Source organism: Xyrauchen texanus, chromosome 24 (assembly GCF_025860055.1).
Source record: "Xyrauchen texanus isolate HMW12.3.18 chromosome 24, RBS_HiC_50CHRs, whole genome shotgun sequence".
Classification (NCBI taxonomy): Eukaryota; Metazoa; Chordata; class Actinopteri; order Cypriniformes; family Catostomidae; genus Xyrauchen; species Xyrauchen texanus.
Window position 1 is genome coordinate 34,605,398 of NC_068299.1, and position 21,282 is coordinate 34,626,679.

General features: G+C 40.7%; 1 protein-coding gene across 2 annotated transcripts in view; it reads right to left on the reverse strand.

Moving 5' to 3' along the window:
* The window catches only part of LOC127617707 (homeobox protein Meis1-like), a 77,085-nt gene that overhangs the window by 5,009 nt on the left and 50,794 nt on the right, over positions 1-21,282 (reverse strand). The window contains exons 9-12 of one of the 2 annotated variants that reach the window (XM_052089766.1): positions 15,515-15,591; positions 3,608-3,666; positions 1,868-1,957; positions 1,290-1,383 (exon numbers count right to left, since the gene is read on the reverse strand). In XM_052089766.1, coding sequence (XP_051945726.1) covers positions 1,325-1,383; positions 1,868-1,957; positions 3,608-3,666; positions 15,515-15,591 — 285 coding nt within the window. In that variant the 3' untranslated portion in view covers positions 1,290-1,324. The remainder of the gene's footprint in view (positions 1-1,289; positions 1,384-1,867; positions 1,958-3,607; positions 3,667-15,514; positions 15,592-21,282) is intronic. The other variant, XM_052089764.1, reaches the window with a different exon arrangement.

A 21,282-nucleotide genomic window follows, 5' to 3' on the forward strand; every position in this document is an offset into this window, starting at 1 on the left:
AAATTTCAGTGATGAAGCCATACAGACCAGGCGTTCTTCACCATGGGCGACATATTTCTGTCACACTCTGCCTCCTTTTTTCTCCTCATTTCACCCTCTCGCTCTCATTTTCCCCTCAACCCATCTCATCTAAGATTCCACACGCGGCCCAATTACAGAATTCGGCAAGCAAATTGAGGCTGTTTAAAGCAGGTTTCTCTCTCCTGTCTTCTGGGAACTATGGCAGCTGCTGTAAGCAGCCATTTGGACAGAGGGAAACACTTGTGTGTGTTTAGATATGCACACAAAGACGCAGTGCAGGGACGTGATGCTTTAAAGCGTAGAGGTTGTTTTATCAGCCCGTGTCTCTTGGATAAAGACAGTTAAGTAGAGAGTATCTTTGACAACAGAAGCATTCTGTGCATGGCTGCCTTAATGATCTCTATTTTTGTATATCGAATAAGTCAAATCCATTTGTCACACCGCTTGTGATGGCATATTTAATTTAGATATAGTCAATTAGGCTGGACTAAGCTGTGTACCCTGCTGTGTACACCTAAATTTTGCACTCCTTCATCTCCCCTGCCTTTGCCATTAGTAATCCTATTAGTAAAGACAGACGAGAAAACAGTGGACCAAGTCTCAGGGTCGATAGAAGCTGCTCCACCTAAAACATTCCATGCAATGCTGACATAATTTCCAAATGTATTCGGCTACGGGGTGTGAGAGCGATTCTTTGTGCATTGCCTCGCAGGTTGGTGTATAAATGTAATGTAACTCATGCATCAACTGTAGGGAGACAGATTTATGACACTTTGGGGACATGCACTTTTCTCTCTTTGCACTGCTGCAGACTGCTTACATTTTGCCAGTCAGTCTGTTGCTATGGTAACACACCCCTCCCCTTCTCCGACCAAAACCCCAATCTCAATCCCCCCACCCTCCATTCGCCTCTTTACCCGTACAGCTATCCCTCCTCCCTCCCTTTCGCCTTCCTTCTCTCTCTCTCTCTCTCTCTCTCTTTCGCCCACACTCATTTTGCCCTTCTATATCACTCTATATACACTGTTTCATAAAATACCCAAAAATGTGCAGAAGAAAGAAAGAAGAACACACACACAAGCACACAAACTCCTGATCCAAGCTTATCACCCATGAGAAGAACCTTTACATGAGAGAAAATATTAGTATTGGGAAGCAGGAAGAAAAAAATTGAAATTTCTCTCCCATTTTGTAAAATCAAATCAAACTAATTACTGAAAAACATGTCACAAATTAGGAATGGTTGGTGACCCTGCTTTTGTACTTACTTCCCCCATTGCTTTGCGATTGGTTAACTAGTAGGTTACATGTAGTGCCACTGTCCCTCCATGCCCATATTCATGCCCATCCCACTCATAGGCCCTAGAAGGAGAGAAAACAATCAAAGAAGAAGAAGCCAAAAGATGAGAAAATAAACAGACCACGACTTAAGGGACAGAAGGTCAATAAACAAAAGCACAATCCCCCATTTATTAAAAAAGAAGAGAGGAAAACCATACAGTTCAAATAAGACAACACAAGTAAATTATGCATTCAAAGGCTACAGGTTTGAAGGAAGCCTGGCTTTAAACAAATCCTGTGGCTTAACTAGTGAGATGGGTGGGTTAGCGAGTGGTTAGCGACAGTGACTAGTTACACATGGTGGAAGAGGCTTAGATACAGAGAGGGGAGCGAATTCTGGGAAATGGTTTTGGAAGAGAAGCATGAGGGGACAAAGCTGTGTAATGCACTGGACCACACCTGTGCCAGGCAAGGGTCTTGGAGTCAGACTGAGAAGGAGGTAGTGAGGGGGGCTTGTGAGAAGGTGGAAGATGTCAGAGATGGAGAATACATGCCAAGGTCTTACCAGGTGGTCTGATTCCCATGTGCTGCTGGCCATCCATCACGAAGCCTCCCATGGGTTGACCATCTGGGTTGTAGGGAGCTCCTTGACTTACTGCAGTAGGGCATGGTGAGGGAATGTGGGGGAAACGAACAGTGGTCAATTAGGGCTTTTAATTATCTTTCAGTCGCAGGAGAAACATCATCTGTTAACGAACACGCATTTCGCCCAGTTTCTTAGGATTTCATGAGAGCTAGCACACTTGACAGAACATGCCTAATTAAGCTTAAGTACTGGAAACAAAGAACTAACCCTAGAGATATTGGATACATTTATATTACATATATTAGTAGGGCTGTCTATTAAAATTTTTAACTGAATTATTTATATGATATGCTGATTAATTTATACAATTAATCTAAATGAATCGCATATATCATAATTTGCTGAAAAAGGCTCCCAAATAAAGATATTTCAATATATAATAGTCAAATAATTATATATATATATATATATATATATATATATATATATATATATATATATATATATATATATATATATAACAATTCAGATAATTCAGAGACATTAAATAATTGTGGCAGATGAAAAAAGAATTGATTAGACAACACAAAAAGTGGCCACAGAAATCCATTTTGTAACAGTTTCTCAATCTTTCCAAGGTAGAATAATGGGATGTTCTCACAGGGCAAATCTCTATTTCTGAATTTCACTATTTCTGTTGGTCTACATTCTCATACCCCAAATGGACACTTTTAAAAGATCTCACTGTGGATATGTTGCATTTCATTCAATTTCAGCATCTCTGGACATACAATAAATGGGGCATTTATAGGACTTGTGGCAAGTTATATGTAGTTTAAAACTTTGAAAAATGTATACCATGACCCTGAGTGCCGCTGTCTTTGAAAAGCTGTCACTTCAAGCTTGAATGCCTCTGATGGTAGGAAAACGACTTTTATGGAATTTACGTACAGTCAAGGGGCATGATTAAACTCATTATTTTTAAATATAATTATTAATGCAATAAATCGACTGCCTTACTTTTTAGATAACAAATCTTAATTCAAAATTAGCAGCACTGACTAAGCTGTCCAATAAATAAATGAAAGGAAGCAGTAATTATTTTCCCACATGAGCTAATTAAGATACACTTACCATGAGTTTGTGTGTGAGTTGAGGGGGTTATTTGGTCAAAAACAACAGCTCAACCCCAATGAATGCCTTTGAACTTTACTGAGTCCCTAATGCAACCCTGCACCCTGAACCCTATTACAGGTAATAAACTTTACAGCAATCCACATCAAGCCATGCACCAGGGGCACTACTCACTAACAGGGCAAACTGAGAGGAAGCTGGTAGGCAAAACTACTAGGAAAAAAATAAATATTAATATCTTCTTTTTTGCTTTGACGAATGATTCTCCACTTAGCTTTGGAGTTATTTTGGAGGATAAAGAGCTAATCTAAGAGCAGTAAAATAGTTGATGTCTCAGTTGTAGTTAGTTTCAATAGTTTAATCCATTGTATGTGTTTGCTTGCTTCCCTCCATCATTGCGTTATATAGCGCCCAAGTCAGCATGATTAGTGCTTTGGGTTAATTGGATGGATTTTAGTGGTCAATCATTGTAGGCATCCAGGCTGGGCTAAGTATAGTATTTACCGGCAGGTGGGCCTCCGGGTGCATGGCTTGCAAGGGGCTTGCGCCTGCGCGAATTGTATACAGAAACTATGGGGGACTTGCCTGCTCGGTTGGACTGGTCGATCATGGGCTGCACTATTCTCCTTCTTGCATTAATGAACCTGTAAGAGACAAGAAGAAACAACGCATGGTCAGGTTTAGGAACACATGAAGGAAAAATCAAGCGGTTGCATGTTTTGGTGATTTGTCCTGTAAGCACAGTCACATCCAAGCCTGCTGCTGTCCAGGCCAACCCCGATAATTAATCGGAGGAGTAATTGAGGGATTTTTTTCTCTGATCCTGTAGTTCTCTAATGGGAGTGTCAGCGAGAAAATGTTCCATAGCAGAAATGCTCACAAAGCTTATGACTTGTACAAACTTGCACTGGCTAAATATATCGTCAACATAATGTGGTGCACAAAAGCACTTTTAAGAAAGTGGTGTGTTTCTCTTTCTGTGCACATTCAATAAACGTTCCCTTTTATGTACTTTATTTCAATATTCAAAACTCTTATGCCTGATGTAAAACAGTTGCTATGCACCACAGGAATTATTTAGTTTAGGAAATGTTTCCTTACAGAAAAGGTGTTGCATTGTCAAAAGAACACAACTACAAGCCATGTTTTCTTTTCCTTGTGTCTCTCTAGAGGGAGAAGAATACAAACTGAGGATTCAACGAGGTGCCCCCCCCTCCCCTCCATAAGGAACAGGCTAGTTTCACATGCACTGCATTTCTGCATATTATGCATAACATTAACGACAAAAACATATCTGGCCTCTGTAGCTTCTGACCCCCAGCCTCCCTACACCATACATTGGACTGCTTTGGCCTTGTTGTGCATTAATCCCCTCTAGTGACCCCATGACCCCAGTCATCTCCAGGAGACCAAGCTCAGGGGTTCCAACTTGATTTATGTCCTCCTGCTGTTACCACAGTTGGACACTTCCATTTCATCCTTTGAGGGGGGAATTAGTAGACTTTTTAAGGAAACAATAGCCTTGCTATTCTTTTCAGGCTGAGAAAAGTAAAAGAGGAGAGCTTGGGGTGGAGGAAGAGAAAAAGGGAGAAATAAAGATAAAGAGCAGAACTAACAGACAAAGAGATGTTCACATAGCCATCTGGTAAGCTTCTTGCTTAATCATAAAACTGATAGTTTTGACTCAATGTTCTGGGATGAGCCACATTGGAAATCATTGCACAATGCTGATAAATGCACACTTGTATATTAATGTGGCAAGTTTCTTGGCAACTACAGATGGCCTCCAGTTAGGCCAAATCCACACTAAAACGTTTGAGTTTGAAAACGCATTGATTTCGCTACGTTTATCCACACTAGAACATCAGTTTCCTCCACCGGATAGGGAGACTTTTGAAAATACTCCCCATTACCGCAAACATTGGAAAACAATGATGCTAGGAAACTTAAAACTGTTTTCAAATGTAATGTGTTCATGGCCTTAGACTTGTGGACTATATTATTTTGGCAAAACATTTTTTATTAAAATAATTATCATTAAATTTAAACTATTTATTGAACTTTTTATGATATTGCTGTTTCCATGCTTTTGAAAAAGCTATGATCCACTTAAAGTCATGTGCTACAGAGATTTTAACATGCCCATGTTTTTCAAAACAACAACAGAATACAACTTTCCCATATAGTTATCGCTGATATCACCCTACGACATCACCAAAAAAAAGAGCAGGGAGGAATGTACTGACATGGCAGTGCACCATCAAATGAGGGAATGTCTGGTGTTTTATCACCAGCAGGGCTGCAGATCAGGGAGAGTCTCAGACTAGGCGTTCCTTTTACTGCCTTCATCTCAAACTGGGGTCAAAGGGGGGCCACTGTTGTCTATCTGCTGACCTCTGCCGTTTGGATTTTCCTCCCTTGCTCAGTCTAAAATCTCTCTATCTGTTTGCCTTTTTTCTACTAGTTTTTTTTCTTTCAAATTGTGGAAATGGCTGTTCTTGTTTTTTTTTTTTTTTTTTTAAGGTATCTTAAGCTTCCTCTCTCGGTACTCACTATATCTTAGGCCAGATGCACCAAAGGCAGGAACAAAGGACAAGTGCTACACAATACCAGGCAGGGGGATGGAGGGGGGCGAGCGAGGGAGGGGGTGTAGGAGTGCGAGGAATAAGAGAAAGAATGGTCATGCTCTATTCTGTGAGCCTGGCGGACACCCTGGCGCTGACGGTTAAGAAGGCAATCAAAAGGAGCAGGGAGCCATACTGGCCCAGCTAAAGCTGCTGCCACCATTTGGAGTAAAAGTTAACCTTTGCATGACCTCTCTGCGCTATAGGACTGCGCTTATGGCCTGTTCGGTTTCTACTTGCCATAGGCACACAATGAAGCCGACTATTCAGGACCACTTTGGACAATGGGGGGGCTATTTTAAAGCAAAACACCACTAGTGGTACCTCCAAAGTAGAATAAAAAGAGGAGGGAGAAAAATGCAGAACTTTACTAAAAGAGAAGTGAAGAAAGATCAAATTGGGAGCGTTTTATGAGCCAAATGAACCTTGATAAAGGGCCAGAGTTTGGTTCTTCTCATTCCTTTACTATGTGTGTGTGTGTGTGTGTGTGTGTGTGTGCGTGTGTGATTGGTAATGTGTCGGAGCGCCATTGCACATTCTCATCTTCACTTACAGTCGATATGATCTCTGCCAGGTCTGCCAGGGCGTCCGCTAATATCCCACTCTCATTACAAATGCACAGGTGTAGCACGGATGGCACGTGAAATGGCCAATTAAAAGCAAGAAATTGTCTTTTTCATCAGCTGCCTTTGTTTCGTTCCAATTATGGAATAATTTTATAAACCTTGTTGGAAAGATCCGGATTGAAAATACAAAAGGTTCGTTTTCAGTATGTCTATCTAAATGCATATGAAGTATGCCATTTTTCTCAGAAATGCCCTCTTCATTTGCTCATTCACTCGATCATCTCTCTCCCTCTCAGATATAAACTGCATGAGGGGGTGCGTGCATGACTACGGAGGACCAAATTCACTCATGAAATCGCATTTCAACACACTCAGCTACATTTACATGTATATTAAAAACCCCACAAACAGGCATATCGGTGATACTGACGGAATAGAATGATCTGGATGTATCAGATCTGCATCTGTGGCTCTACAGGAATCTAAGCCCCAAAAATGCATTGAAACAAAATAAATCTGAGATGTTATGAGGTATAATTGGTTAAAATAAATTTGAAGTGCTTTATGAAGTAGGCGCTAATACCCATTGTGCTAGCTTAGCTTGCTAACTGATATATTTAAACCAGCTAATCTTCAAGTAAAACCCCTCGGGTGAAACCAACTTAATTATCTATGTCTGCACCATAGATCCATTTACTTAAGTAATTGGTAATTCACATGTTGGCATGCCTTAAGGGGAGATTTAAAAAATACAAGCATCTTATTTCGGCCTCAAAGTCATAAAAGTCCAACTCGGCTCCTCCCATGGAGTCAATCTGGGGTCAGTCGCTATGGCCTGCCTGTGTTTAAATAAACTAGTCCAGCTGTTTGCTGCACAAATTCCATTTACAATCCTGCCTCCTCCCCGATCTGCCCGCTCTCACTCTTACACACACACACATTAACACACTCCTTTTAATCAGTGCACAGCTTTATAGTGGCTTTAACCTGTTCCATCGGTGGAGACAGGCGAGGGGGAGTGCATAAAGGACCAAATTGCTGACACCCACTTGCATCTCTAACCTCATACAATTCCATTCAGTCCATCACACCCCTTTCCCTCTCCATATTGCTGCCTTTCTCACCTCTCCTCTTCTTCTTAATTGTATTGTCATTCCCCTCGATGCTGCTTCTTTGAACAAATTGATGGAATCCCATAAGAAGGACTCGCTCTGTTGGGACTGAGGGAAACAGGGGCCACATACACAATACAGGCAAACACGGTAGTCCACTTCTGAGAGCTCAATACTGTTCTATACACACAGTATGTTTACATACACTTTAAAAGTTACATTCATAGTCAGCCTTAAACAATAATTCATGACAATAGTCTGACTGAATTTATACAAGTCAGATTTTTGTTGAAGTCAGACTAACAGACCTAGATAACGCAATTGTTGCTCCACTTGGTCCAGCATGTATTCCCATTAGTCAGACCACAATTGGCCTCAGTGTTGTGCACATGCTCAGAAAGACAGAGGTGACACACAACATGTATTTAACTCTTCCTCAGCCAATGTCCTTCCTTTAAATATTTGATTACAGATTTCATCATGTAATGTATACTTAAAAAGGCAGATGATGAAAGTAGTTTGACAACGCTAAATCCGGCTGTACCTAATTTCTTGGAATGTAAACGTACTAACAGAGTGAAAACCAGCTTGTACTATAACCGAATTCAGAACAAAAGTGGCAACCAAATTGTCATTAAAACCATGTGGTGTACAGATCTGAAATGAACAACTTAACATAGTAATGCTGTTCTCCTTTGGACACTGCTAGATAATAAAAGAAACCAAGGTAAGGGTTTTTAACTCAATCACAAAGGATTATACAAGTTTGTCTATCTTTGCGGTAGTTACTCCAACCAGCACTTCAGTCAAGCGGCAACCCAGACAATATAGTCAAGAGGCAGTGTACTGCTTAAAAGCAGTTTAATAAGCATAAGAAAAATTAAATACATCTGCTAAAAAGTTTTCTAAAACATTTCTTGTCTGCAGTCGTGAGATGTCTAAGTGTTTCTATGGTTATCACTATCCATCGCAATTTCGAGAGTGATTCCTGTGTTTTGTACACAAATGGAACGATAATTCAGGGGATTCACGCTTGCATTTAAATGTGTTTTTCACTCCCAATACTCTGCAGTGTGTACGTAGCCAGGGATTCATTTGGTTCTAATTCCCACAGACATTATGGGGATTACCTGGCCCACTCTAGCACAGCAGAATTGCCTGTTTCCAAATAAAACAGAGAAGACGTAAAGGGGGATTTTGGGCAAGTCTCAAGCTTGGTCTATAATCCCTGCTGCATCAGCCCCCCCTCTAACAGAGGCTGGCCATTACTTCAGCAAACTCACCCCCGGTGCACCCCCACTAGCTCCATTCGCCAAACATAGTCAAAACCTTTCCATTAACAAAGCTGTGAAGTCCCCTTTAAAGCTGCTTTTAAAGAGTGGGGCCGTGCCTGGGGGCTAAGGAACACATTTTATACACACAGTGAGAAAGAGCAAGGGGTGCAGCTGCGATTGCAACGAGTTGCACTAGTGAAGAACACAGCCGGGAACGTGCAGGAAGACTACAGACTAGAACACCTCCAGCCCGAGGTGAGAGGAGTCCATTGCTGTGATCTACCTGTTTCAGCATTCAAACCCACCCCCGGAAACAAAGCTGAGCACAACTGCTGAGAGGTGCTGGATGCGCTTCAGAGAGAGAGAGAGAGAAATAAAGAGAGAGAAGGTTCCTGCTATTCTGGAGCTGGGGAGTATGAGGTCATTCTTGGCATGCCTGCTCTCCTTTGATTCCCCACCCAGTTCAGAGAGAGAAAGAGAGCAATAATACATCAGTGAGGGAGGGCACCATCACATGCCCAATTCCCAAATACAACATTGGAAAGTTCTCCATGCTAGTATCTCTGAGGGCTTTTTCATGCAGCTTTATGCCGCAGGCCAGCATTTGGGCCAGAGGGCACTGACTTTCTGTCTAGGCAAACACACAAAGAAACAGACAGTGGTAGGACGTCAACTGTCAGCTGTGTGTGAATGTGCGTGTGGGGGAGGGGGCACATTAGAAGGAAAATGTCACTGCAGCAGGTTTGGTTTAATGGGTCTCCGCCTAGCTGTCACTGTGCTGGTCTCTGTAGAGCTCAAGCTGGCACTGCCAGCTCTGTTGTGTATACAAGGCCTCAGTGAGAAGAACACACTTACACAGAATATATGACTGGCATCACCAATCAGGGTCTTTCCCGAGTGAAAAAGGCTATTTTTCTTTAAAAGATGGTTAATTTGCATAACCAGCAGAGGACATAAATGAAAACCTGAGATTTGTGCTCTTGCCAGTTTATTTGTTTTTACTTTAACTTCCCATACAAAGAGGTACTGTCGCAGTAGCACAATGGTATCAGATCATACACTTTACTATATACAGTACCATGGTACTGTTTGACTGCAATCATGTATTTAATAGGTAATTAAGGTATTTCAAAGAATACTATGGTGTTAGTACATTATGTCTTATCTAGGCTTAATCAGAGACTTTATAAATTGAGAAAATGTCACTAGTATAATGTACTTATGAATGGGAGAAATAACGCTGGATATGGTGGATATGTAAGAAATGATATTCTGCCTTATATTTAAAAGAGCTAAACCTGAAACAAAAATAGTGTTTTGTAGCCTGCTCTGAGTTGAAGAAGCACAATTTATGACACTACATATATATATGTTATTTGCTTATAATTTTGACCAACCATTTTGAAGATTTTCCATTAAAAGAGAGGGCTGTACTTGTATCTATAGAAAATAGTGTCCCGCAGGTTATCCAGAGAAATTACAAACATGGACAATGATTGTTGTCAGATTTTATTGCTGATTTTAAATTTGTTATGTGCTTGTAAACTTGAACAACTGTTTTGGAGATTTCGGTCTTTCCCCATTCAAATTGATAGGAGCTGCACTTGTATTCATAGGAAATAGTGTCCCGCAGGCTGCCTGGAGGCGTATAAACATGGCCGCAGTGTGATCTGACTTACCTTAAATGGAACTGTGTGCAATGTAATAAATTATTTTGGCCACACTGAAATTGAAAATGCTGCTCAATGTGACACAATCCCAAACAATACAAACAGATGTGATGTTTAATATAGAATTGTGTACAGCAGGATTTTGGACTGATGAGATTTCACTGTGGGCTTTCAAGATGCTGCGGAAACATAAACCAAGCAGCTGACAAAATGTCTTCTTGTGTTCGGGGATAAAAACTTTAAATGAAAGATATTTTTACATCACTCCTGGTTAGAATATGGTGTCATGAAGAAATCAACAAAGATAGTGCCATATATGTCATATGTAGCATGTAGTATAAATATATGAGGTGTAACCCGCTCTAGTAAGCTTATTTTTATGGTTGTTGTTGGCGAGGTGAAGTTCACTATGACTTTGCAATCAATGTAATGCTAAGCTCATTAGCTAATCAGTGGTTGGCTGGCTAATCAGTGGTCCAATCTGTTCCTAGATTAATAACATAACCAATATGCACTAGTGCAGATCCACCCTCCGTCTGCCATGTGCACATTTCCCAACAAAAGAGAGGATAGAATGAGGAGACAAATGAAGAAAAATGTAAGCAGTGCCTGGGGCTCATTGTGATGTAAGACAGAGAGAAAGAAAGAGGAGGGGTGTACCTTTACAGACTCGCAGACACAGTATGAACGCATGCACACACACATACACACATATCCTACGACAACTTACTGCAAAAGAGCATCCATGCACATATTTCTCCACATAAAGAGACACATTTTCTCACAGACAAAGAAACTATTTTAACTGTTCTGTTCTCGTTTACATGTGCACACATATGACAAATGAATAAACGCAAACGCATGCACATACACACACACACACACACACACACACACACACACACACACACACACACACAGAACCACTCCAACTTGTCTGCTGTTGACACAACGCAGATAGAGATCAGGTCTGAGCAAGTGCTGAAATTCCAGTATGGCAGAATTGTTAGCAAACACTTGAGAACAGACTGAGCCCAACTGTGCAGAAAGGCAAACAATCCTTATATCCATCCAGCTTCATGGAGTTGAGCTCTCCACAATGTCTCTATTTCTGCCTGATGTAGAGAGGGGATTTGAGGGTGTAGGCTTGGCCGGCATGCTTGGTGTCTCTCTGGTGTAAATATGTCTTTTGTTTGGTGGATTGACCCAGGGTGTTTGTATTTTGATGAAAGGCCATGGATATTCACACTAAGGCACCTTGACAGGAAGACTGTGTGAAGAGCCCTCCGGGACACAGGCTCTGGCACATCTCACCCAGACATGTGCACATCCTGTGGGCCACTTCCGCGCACACACATGTACACATATACATGCCTGCACAATGACACTCACAGACATACACACTACAAAATATGAATCTAGAATTATAGATCCAACAAACACCTACTCGCGTACAGATATTTACAGGAGATTGTACAATTTCACCATTTGTAATATTCCAGAGCTATAAAATTAAGGTGGATTGAGTATCTCAGATAATGTTGTTACTAAATGATTGTTTGATTGATTGATTTACTTTTGATAGCAAACTTTGGTATCTTAACCAATCTGAGTACAGTTTGAGAACTCTTATTCTCCATTTGCTCTCAATTGCATCTCATTGCTGTCTAGGAGAAACAATTGAATTGAAACTTCATAATTCTCATTTTTGACTTTACTTTCCTATGGGTAAAAATTTTGTGAATCACCTCTTCGAGATAACTACTGGGTCAGAGGTCACATTTTCACTTAAGCTAGACAAACATTGCCAAGTATTACACACGAAGAGCACACAGCAATCATCCAGAGCTTTTCTTGAACAAGTTTCAACTTCTCTTGACATGGGCGGGCTTGGACGTCAGAGTACTGAAGCATGCCAGTCATCCAGTTCTCTCTCTCTCTCTCTCTCTCTCTCTTTATTGCTCTTGCACAGAAACCTGATCCCGCGTGTGTGGACGCTGTTTCTCTAAAGTAGCTCTGCCACACTTCACTCCATGCTTTTAAGACTTTCATAAAAGCTGCCTTATTGACAAAACAATCCATCCCTAAGGTTTAAACAGCATCTTTAAAGGGATTATGAAATTCCGCCAGGAAGGGAAGAACGAGCAACATGTGAAATTCGATGACCCTCCCATTGATTTTACATCACTGATCTTTATGGAGTGTTCTGAGAATGCTCGCTCTTATCGTCAAAGACTAAACACTTTTTTTTAGTCTTTTGTTTTGCCTCTTGCCTATTTCTTGCACACTCATTTTCTTTCTTTGTTGAAGCTTAATTTAAATAGCTGTGACTGACTTAGATGTTAGCACCCGAACAACTGACTGTATTGCAAAATCAAAATGGATGTACACTGTGAAAGGCTAGAAACTTTTCTCTTTCTCTACCTCCATCCTTTTGCTTGCTCTTCCATGTTTTCTTGCTGAAGCTTCATTGCAATAAAAGTTTCACATTTGCATGTGAATGGTGGAACTACTGCATGTACCGCCATATCATAATATAGTTGTGCATCTGCCTAAAAAAATAGATCTCGCAGTTGATCCACATTCCTTCCACTTCGTCTATATGTGCTCATGCATGTCTTTTGTGTGTGTGTGCATGTGCGTCTGTGTTCATATGTGTTGTAAGGGTGTCCACAAGAGTGTTACTAAGTGCACATCTACTCCGGATCCTTTGGATTTGATTAATAGTTTTAGAACTAAACAATGCACCTGTATAAGTGCTGATTGTTAATATGTTTTCCTAGGTCCCTTATGTTATGTTAGCACCAATAATTCATGAGTGATCTGCACCCCACATGGCATTTAGCATTTTTTATTTAATCTTCAGCCTGCTGATTTTCGAATTCCTCATCAATAATAGACACGTACATGTGTGTTAACAAGTCAACGGAACAGCTTCTTAAGGAAGTCGTCATTCCAATTGATCTCTTGTATAGCTCCATCTGTTTGCAGTTTGTCTGGCATCGTGTTCTAGTTTCCACATGTTAACCCTTGGGTCCGTTCATCGGCGCCATATTTGTTTGGAGATATGGCTAAATGATATGAACTCAATTAAATCTAGATGCTTTTGTGCTATATCGAAATGCTAGAATTTAACCTTCAAATCTTGCTGTAGTATGACAACATATGTTGTTGTTGGGAGCAGGCTGGATTGGCCTCTTGCTTTGTCTAGTCTGATAAATAGAATCACAGCTAGGGAAATTGCCTCTAAAAATCAGCAGGTCAGGAGGTAACATCACCAGGGGTTGCCATGGAGACATCCAATGGTGAGCTTCCTATTGAGCGCAACATCAGGCCTATGAAACAACAGATACCACTCTCTAACCCCTAATGTGCTGAGTGTCTCTCTGTCTCTCGCTTCTTACACACTTTCCATGTCATCTTCAGCCTTTCACACATACTTGAACACACATACACACTGATGCACAGGGTCTGGGAGAGGGCTGAGAGATCTCAGCATGCAGGGTTTAGCAGCTAATACTGCTTAGATTGACCACCCCTGGCTCAGCGCATACATACTCGCCTAGACACACATTATTTTTCCTGCATCCACACAAACACTCCAGCAGCTTGACAATTCTTCCACAAGCCAAACGCTGCAACAAAACGAGTGGGCTCGACAGCCAGAGAGCTGGTTTAGGACAGGACCGTGTGTGAAGTAATTACATGTGTTTTCTGCGCTAACTAATATGGCTGAAAGAATTGATCTCCTATGGGTTGTTGTGAGGTCACATGTAATACATATATGATAACCCTGACAAGATTCCCTCGTGTCTATCAGTCTGCGTTGTACTGATAGGCTACTTTTGTAAATTAATCCTCAATCTTAGACATTCATTGTCTCCAAGGTACCAAATTGAACAATTGTAAGGATTATGTTGTCAGAAATGAGATTTTATGTAATGGGCTTTAATGCATCTCACATCTCGCATCTCTCTGTCTCTCTCATTGCCTCTGTAAATATATATATATCCAGATATGGTTTGTTAATAGTATTGGAATACTCATAACAGTGCTACATAATCAGGAAAATATTCGGTTACGGTTACATTAAAAAATTATGTATTCAAATTAATAATACTTTTTTTATTGTGGGGGATTACACGAAAGATTTAGAAAGACATACAGTACGAGTGTGAGACTCAGGAACAGCAACACTGTTCTCAATCAAATAAATTCATAGCAGGAAGGATCTGACAATTCACCATTAATATCAATAATCTGAGTCTTTCTGATAGAAATGTGTGAACATAGGTAAGAATGGTTTTACAAATAATGTACAGAGAAAGTCATTTGGATCCATATGAAACAATAGTATTTTCTTATTCTAAGTCAAATTTTGTTGTAAACGTACAGAGGACACTAAATTCAGTCTTCTAGTTGATGTTGCTTTCCTCTTGTCTTTTGCATTTGTGGCCATGAAAGTTTCAAAAAAGTGCTTAAAAGTACTCAGCTTATGTTACTTTCTAACTAGTACTTAATAGTTTGGTATTTAGTCCTTTCTATCATAATGCATTTTGAAAGTAAGCCTCCCATCTCTGTTTGCTAATGTAGGCAGCATCTACATCAAGGCCTGGTTTATTCAGAAAAAAGGATTAGGGCATGTAATCAGAGCTTTAGGTATATTAATCTCTGACACTTAGAGAACAAGAGCAGAGAGAGTTTGTGAGGCCTGTCATGGTTGTTAAGAAGAAATATGTGGCAAAGGTTTTTCTTTGTATTCCAAAATCAAACGTTCCTGTCTTCACCAGTTTCACCTCCCCACTCCCTATCTCAGGCCCTTCATTAGACTCAGCTAATAACAGTAAGTATGTGCTGATAGCCATCTATGATAACATGCGCACCCTCTCAAAGGATTGTTCAAACTTTACGGAACTTTGGAGACAAAGAGTCCCATGTCACAGAGAGTGAGCGCAGGGTGGATGGGGTTTCGATAGAGGATTCAAAGAGGAGCTGTTCTCCCAGGGATTCATATTTTAACAAGCAAAAAAAAAACAAAGAAGAAAAAAAAAAGGAAAAATGACGGAAAAATCCTGGCGGCAATATCCCTTTGGGTGAATTGATTTGAAGGGAGATGAGGCGATAAGTGGAAGACAGATGGGAGGGGCGGGAACGATTTGTGGGGCGGTTCATTCAAATCATTAGGAGCCACTTGCCAGGGGCGAAGCTATTGATTGCATGTAAACACAAAAGTACAATGGACTTACCAGTTGTTCACTTGTAGTATAGTGAGCCCGGTGTCTTGTGCCAGTTGCTTTTTCTGTTCTTCTGAAGGGTAGGGGTGCTGATGAAAGAGAGAAAAAACAATGGGAAATGACATGAGAAATACTGTAAATAAATCAATTAATGAGTGCATTTGTTAGCGAGAGAATGTGCTTGCACATTTGTGAGGAAAAGTGGCAAAGTAGCTGTTAATTAGTGTGAAAAACTGAGGTGTGTCTCTTTTTTAGAGTCATTAATGGGATATGAAATTGTGTAATTAATGGCAGCGAAAAAGGCAGGCCAATTATAAAGTTAAGTGAAGTGTGGGAACAGAAACAGTAATTAGAGTGCTGCGCCATACAACCCCACTGAAATAGTCATCTTGCTGCCATGAATGCCTGATGGAGGTTAGATATCTAATGCCTGCCTAACAAGGATCACAGACCACAAATCTGATATATACTGTATAGATTTGATTGAACCCACATTCTCAAGGATTAGCAAAATAGCTAAAACATGGATTATACTAAAACAGTTTGAACAGTCTTCAATGTGGCCGATTCACAAATGAAGTTGTTTCAATAAAGTTGAGGTGAGATTTGCCTGATTTATTTTAGCATTTGAGAGAAGTACGAAGCTTGCTATCTTAAAGTCTATACAATTTGCTGTTCATGAAGAAGTCAAGACAGCCTATGTCGAGGCCCCTGCTGAGCCTGTAAGATGGATGGAACAGTGCAAATTTTTTTTTATTGTTTACACCACATTTAGACCTAGAGACAGAGAAAGAACACAGTGCATGGCCTCATGGCACAGCAATACCCACTCACCCATGTCTGTTATAATATTTCCAACATAATAATAATTAGTCTAATAATTAGTCCTCAACACTATAAAATGGACAGGTAAAGGCCCAGGTATACTTAGTTTTTCCATGTTCCGGATTGGCTTTATTGCCTTTGTGAGTAAACTCTTCTGGCCGCAAGTGAATATGAACGCATTTGATGCATGCCCACTACAACATTATAGGAGACTCATTTAGTGGAGTCAGTGGCTGGTGCCTGTGCCGATGATGCGCACAAGCGATAACCGTGACCGTGAGTCGAGAAAATCTGGCCAGCAAGGTCAGGCAGCTGGGACTGATTACATTTATATCACGCATACTGTGCATGGAGCAATCCGCAATGTGGATGCACGAAGTATACTTTGGTCTTTAGTGCGCTGTTTGGCTCACTGTGCTAGCAGATCCAGGCCTTCTAAGTCCATTACTGAAAGTGCAGCCTGCCAGGGATTAACACAGGCATGGGCTTCATCTGGGTCTGGGTGTGTACATCGACCAATGTGAGAATAGATCGTTGTTCAACATGGAAGTTAGGAAAACTCAAAGTTAGGAAAAACTGTGGCAAACTACAATGACCGCAATGACCAGTTCCCTGCTAGCATCTCCAGACCAAACTGAGTCAACAACCATAACACAGCAAAATAGTTACTGAGTTACTGTTTTCATCAAGCAAAGGATTTAGTTTAAACTTTATCATGTGATCAAGTGTAGAAAAAGAAGAGGTCATCAATTCTAATTTTGATTAACCCTTTGAGAGTATAGCGGCTACTCAATCCAATGATGATACCGCTGAGAGACTAAGACAGGGACTTTATGCACTAGTGACGCATAAATGAAAACATCGATGAGGTGGCTGATCTTTTACTTGCAATTCTTTATTGCTGGCTGATATTTCTTGATGGTACAAAGTTTAGTGGTCAACAAAGAATACATCGCCCCTGCTCACCCCCTCTCCTCCCTTAATCAGTGAACAGGTGACTAATATTCACATACCTACGTAATCCCGTGACCCCCCACCATGATCACGTGACAATCAAAACATTAACTCATTCATGTCTACTACAGAGAGGTATAATGAGAACAAGGCTTCCAAACGAACAAACAGAAATGTAGAATGTAGTTGGCGCCACGTGTTGTCTGCAATTTTTTTTTAGCAATAATAAATTGGAACGTCATGCTGCTGAATGCATGCATATTTACTGGTACTACCAGTTAAAGCGAGCTGTTTTCCTATCGCTCTGTCATTTTCATGTGATCCAATTGTAGGTAATTGGAACAAACTGTGGATAATTTCATACAGAAAGTTATAATTACAGTGTCGCCTCTAGCCACCTCTGATTAGATTTTTGGGTTTTCTTGTTTTTTTTGCCTTAATGTTTGTTTCCAGTGTCCAAGGCCTTGTCTATATCAGGACAATTTTATTAAATCATGATGATGAGGTTTGTAAGAAGGGCTGAAAATGTGAGAAAACAACATTCCAAAGTCTCTTGCTGTCATCTGATCAGTGATAATCATTTGATAGCAGGGCTTTGAGCATTAAAAATATAATGGCAACTATAAATGGAATATTAACTTAATTAAAATATCTTAATGTCATGACTGACATGCATGTTTTCTGTTCTGCATTTTTTTAAATGTATATTTTTTATGTTTACACTAATATCTAGGTGTATACACTTTTTCTTGTAATTTGTAATTATTTATTTATTTTGTTTTGTTTTTCTCTCCTCCTTATGTCCTGTTTAATGTATGTCTGAGGTTGCTGGGAGGAGTACTGTGTAACACTGTTTCTTGTACATATGACAAGAAACTCTTAACTTGTAGTTCATCAAATCTTCTCAACTTCACAAATGGACAGGACAGAAAAAAATATGGCATCAAGTGAGGCATATTGGCTAGTCAGCCCTACAGTAAAGAGGATAAGAAGCCATGTGACTTTGCAAGGGGAATGCCGTGCTAAAGGCTATGTGACAACACAAACACAGCCTGTTCTGCTGTGGACCTACAGAGAGCAACAATTTAAATTCTGCAGAGCTGCAATTATTTAATAAGAATTCATAAGCCTAAGTGGTATGCAATTCATAGATTTTTTTCCTTTAAGATTAATTTCTTTGACTGGGATTCTGTTCATTGATGTCAACTTAATTGTGAAAATATATAATTACATGGATTATTTGATTTAGCATTTAACATTACATGACAAAAAAAAAAAACTATTAGGAATGATATCAGAGGTATTTTATACATTTTATAAAAATCAGGTGACAGCTGGGACAAGTTTACTTTTTAATTTCTTGCCTTAGGTAGTTGGGTCATATTATCTTTGAACAAGCTGAACATGTAAAACAAGCTATATTTAAAGATGGTACAATTCAAAAGAAAACAACTTTTACACAACTATGCTTTACTCAACTTGTGTTCTGATAATATAATTTGTAATGAAGACAAAACATATTTGCATTAAATTATACATATTTTCTTTTAATTTTAAATAGTGAACCATTTTCACTGGTGAATACCACTATATATTTGCTAGATTTTTTTTTCCCCAAAAGGAAATGAGTGCACATATATATACAAATCACAGTGAAGCCTTTTACAGTGCATTGCTCGAGGGGTCCTTTGACCTAGAGTGGCATGATGTTTTGATCCTATAGTATGATCTCCCTTTTTATACGAGTGGTCCCAGTTTCAAAACCCTTCCAATTATACAGCTTTTTAATAAACTAAGCAAAATCGCTATATAATACGTATCAGTGGATATAAGAAATGGGTGAGCAGTTTATTCCATATTACGCGATTCCAATGAATCTGAGATCAGAGCATGGAGCACTACAGAAGCAGTACCCGCATCCGTATATTTTATGCGGAGGTGCGCAGTCTTTTGCCACCGCAGTCTTTTATTTTTTTAGAAGGCTGTTCCAGGCCGATCCATCCCAATATAACCCCTGGTCATAACACTAGAACACTAACTGGTCAAAACCTTTAAAGTTCTTAAGGGGAAACTAGGGGAGGAGACATTCCTAAAAATAACAGCTCTTAGAATTCACATATTAAGTATTGTAAAAGAACATTGAGCATTAAACGAAAAATGCATTGTACTAGCTTAGCATTTAAGAAAGTGGAGGGAGGAAGGTTTTCAACTAAGGCAACTTGTTAGATAACTTTACCAAACAAAATGTTACAACAGTGCACAATGGGGTGGAGAAAATGAGCAGTCGAGTTTCATCTCAACTTAAACTGTAACCTAATCCTACCCTAACTGCTCATTAATTCTTAGAAACCCCATACAAAGCCCTGTTCTGTGATTGACAGGTGCCTCCAACTCATGAGCATTCAGCAGTACCCAAACAGGATTCCTGTACAAACGGCAACTGGTACAAGCTTTTCCACCCACAGAACAGTATGTGCCTCACCTTTGTTGTCATAACGACCTTCAGGCAGCCAAACCTGTATTTGAGCAGAATGGGGCAGCAGGGACTGAGGCCCCATTAACACTTGTCATATATGGATAATACCCCTGTGACGAGGAGGAAGTTGTGGCCGGGCCATGATGGAGCACGGCTGGCGCTGAATCAGTTGATCAGTGGGAGAGTGAGATAAAGGGCAGCTGGAGATGCCGGTTTGAGAGAGAGTGAGAGAGATGCACGTGGCATCTCTGCATTTTTGTTTATGTTGGTTTTAAGTAATGAAACTATGTTGACTGTTCAGCAGGTTCCCACCTCCTCCTTGCCGGTCCCTTTTCTGTTACAGTGAAACCCAGGAGGGAGGAGAGATGTGCTGTCACGGAGTCCTCGCTGCTGCCATCCACCAGGGAAACAGTCACGGCCATCTGCCTGGGGACGGAGGGGTTGCTGCCGGCTGCCGAGAGCCGGAGAAACTGTAGCCATCTGCTGAGAAGGTAAGGAGTGGTTCCGTCCACCAGGGGCTGGAGGACTCACTGCTGTCCGCAGGTGGGGTGGAGGAGCAGTTGAGGGGCGGGCGACAGCATGTCTGGCAGCCGGCGAGCAAGTTTTCTCTCTCCTCTCTCTCTCTGTGTGTCTCCACTCGCCATTCCCTCTCCCCACGCCTTCCCTCGTCTCTCCTCCAGGTTTGCAGGAGGTGGGGTGGACCACCAGCTGACAGAACGGCCAAAAGGGCAGCGTCTCCCATCCAGAAATGGGGGGGGGTGTTAGTCAGACCAGTGGTGCCCCGGCCTGAATCGGGAGTGTGTGGGAGGCGTGTGACGAGGAGGAGGGCGTGGCCGGGCCATGATGGAGCACGTCCAGCTGAAGAGTCAATCCAAAGTTTAATGATATCAATCAACTTAAAACGAACATAAACAAACATGCAGTGCGGCCACATGCATCTCTCTCTTTCTCGAACCGGTATCTCCAGCTGCCCTTTATCTCGCTCTCCCGCTGATCAGCTGATTCATCACTGGCCATGCTCCATCACGGCCAGGCCACACCCTTCTTCTTGTCACAACCCTTATATGATTTATCCACATTACATCAACAGCTGCCCAAACAAATGTGTCTGTTAGCCAGAAACTTGATATGCGTTGTGTTTTTCCCACATTTTCAGTGTCTTTTTGCTTTCACGGCAGTTGCTACAGAAATTCTGTGAATGTGAATTCATGGAGCTTGATTTCATTATTGTTGTTGACTTTGACCTTTATGCATGCTAGTTTCATTCATTTTTAGGCAGCCTGTCCATATTCTTTGCAGTTTCTTTACAAATTGTCAAAAATATTGTCCATTTTTGGTTTAAATACAATTCATTGGCCAACAAAGAAAGCAGGACTTGTTGTTTGTGCTCTAACTATGAATGTCGGTAGCCTGCTTCCTCAAACAGGTTAGAGTTTATGTTGGGGATGAGTAAAGATTATGTATATAGCTTGAAGGAAGAGATGCATAGCCAGCTTTGGGAATGGAGAAGAAGTACTAAACTACT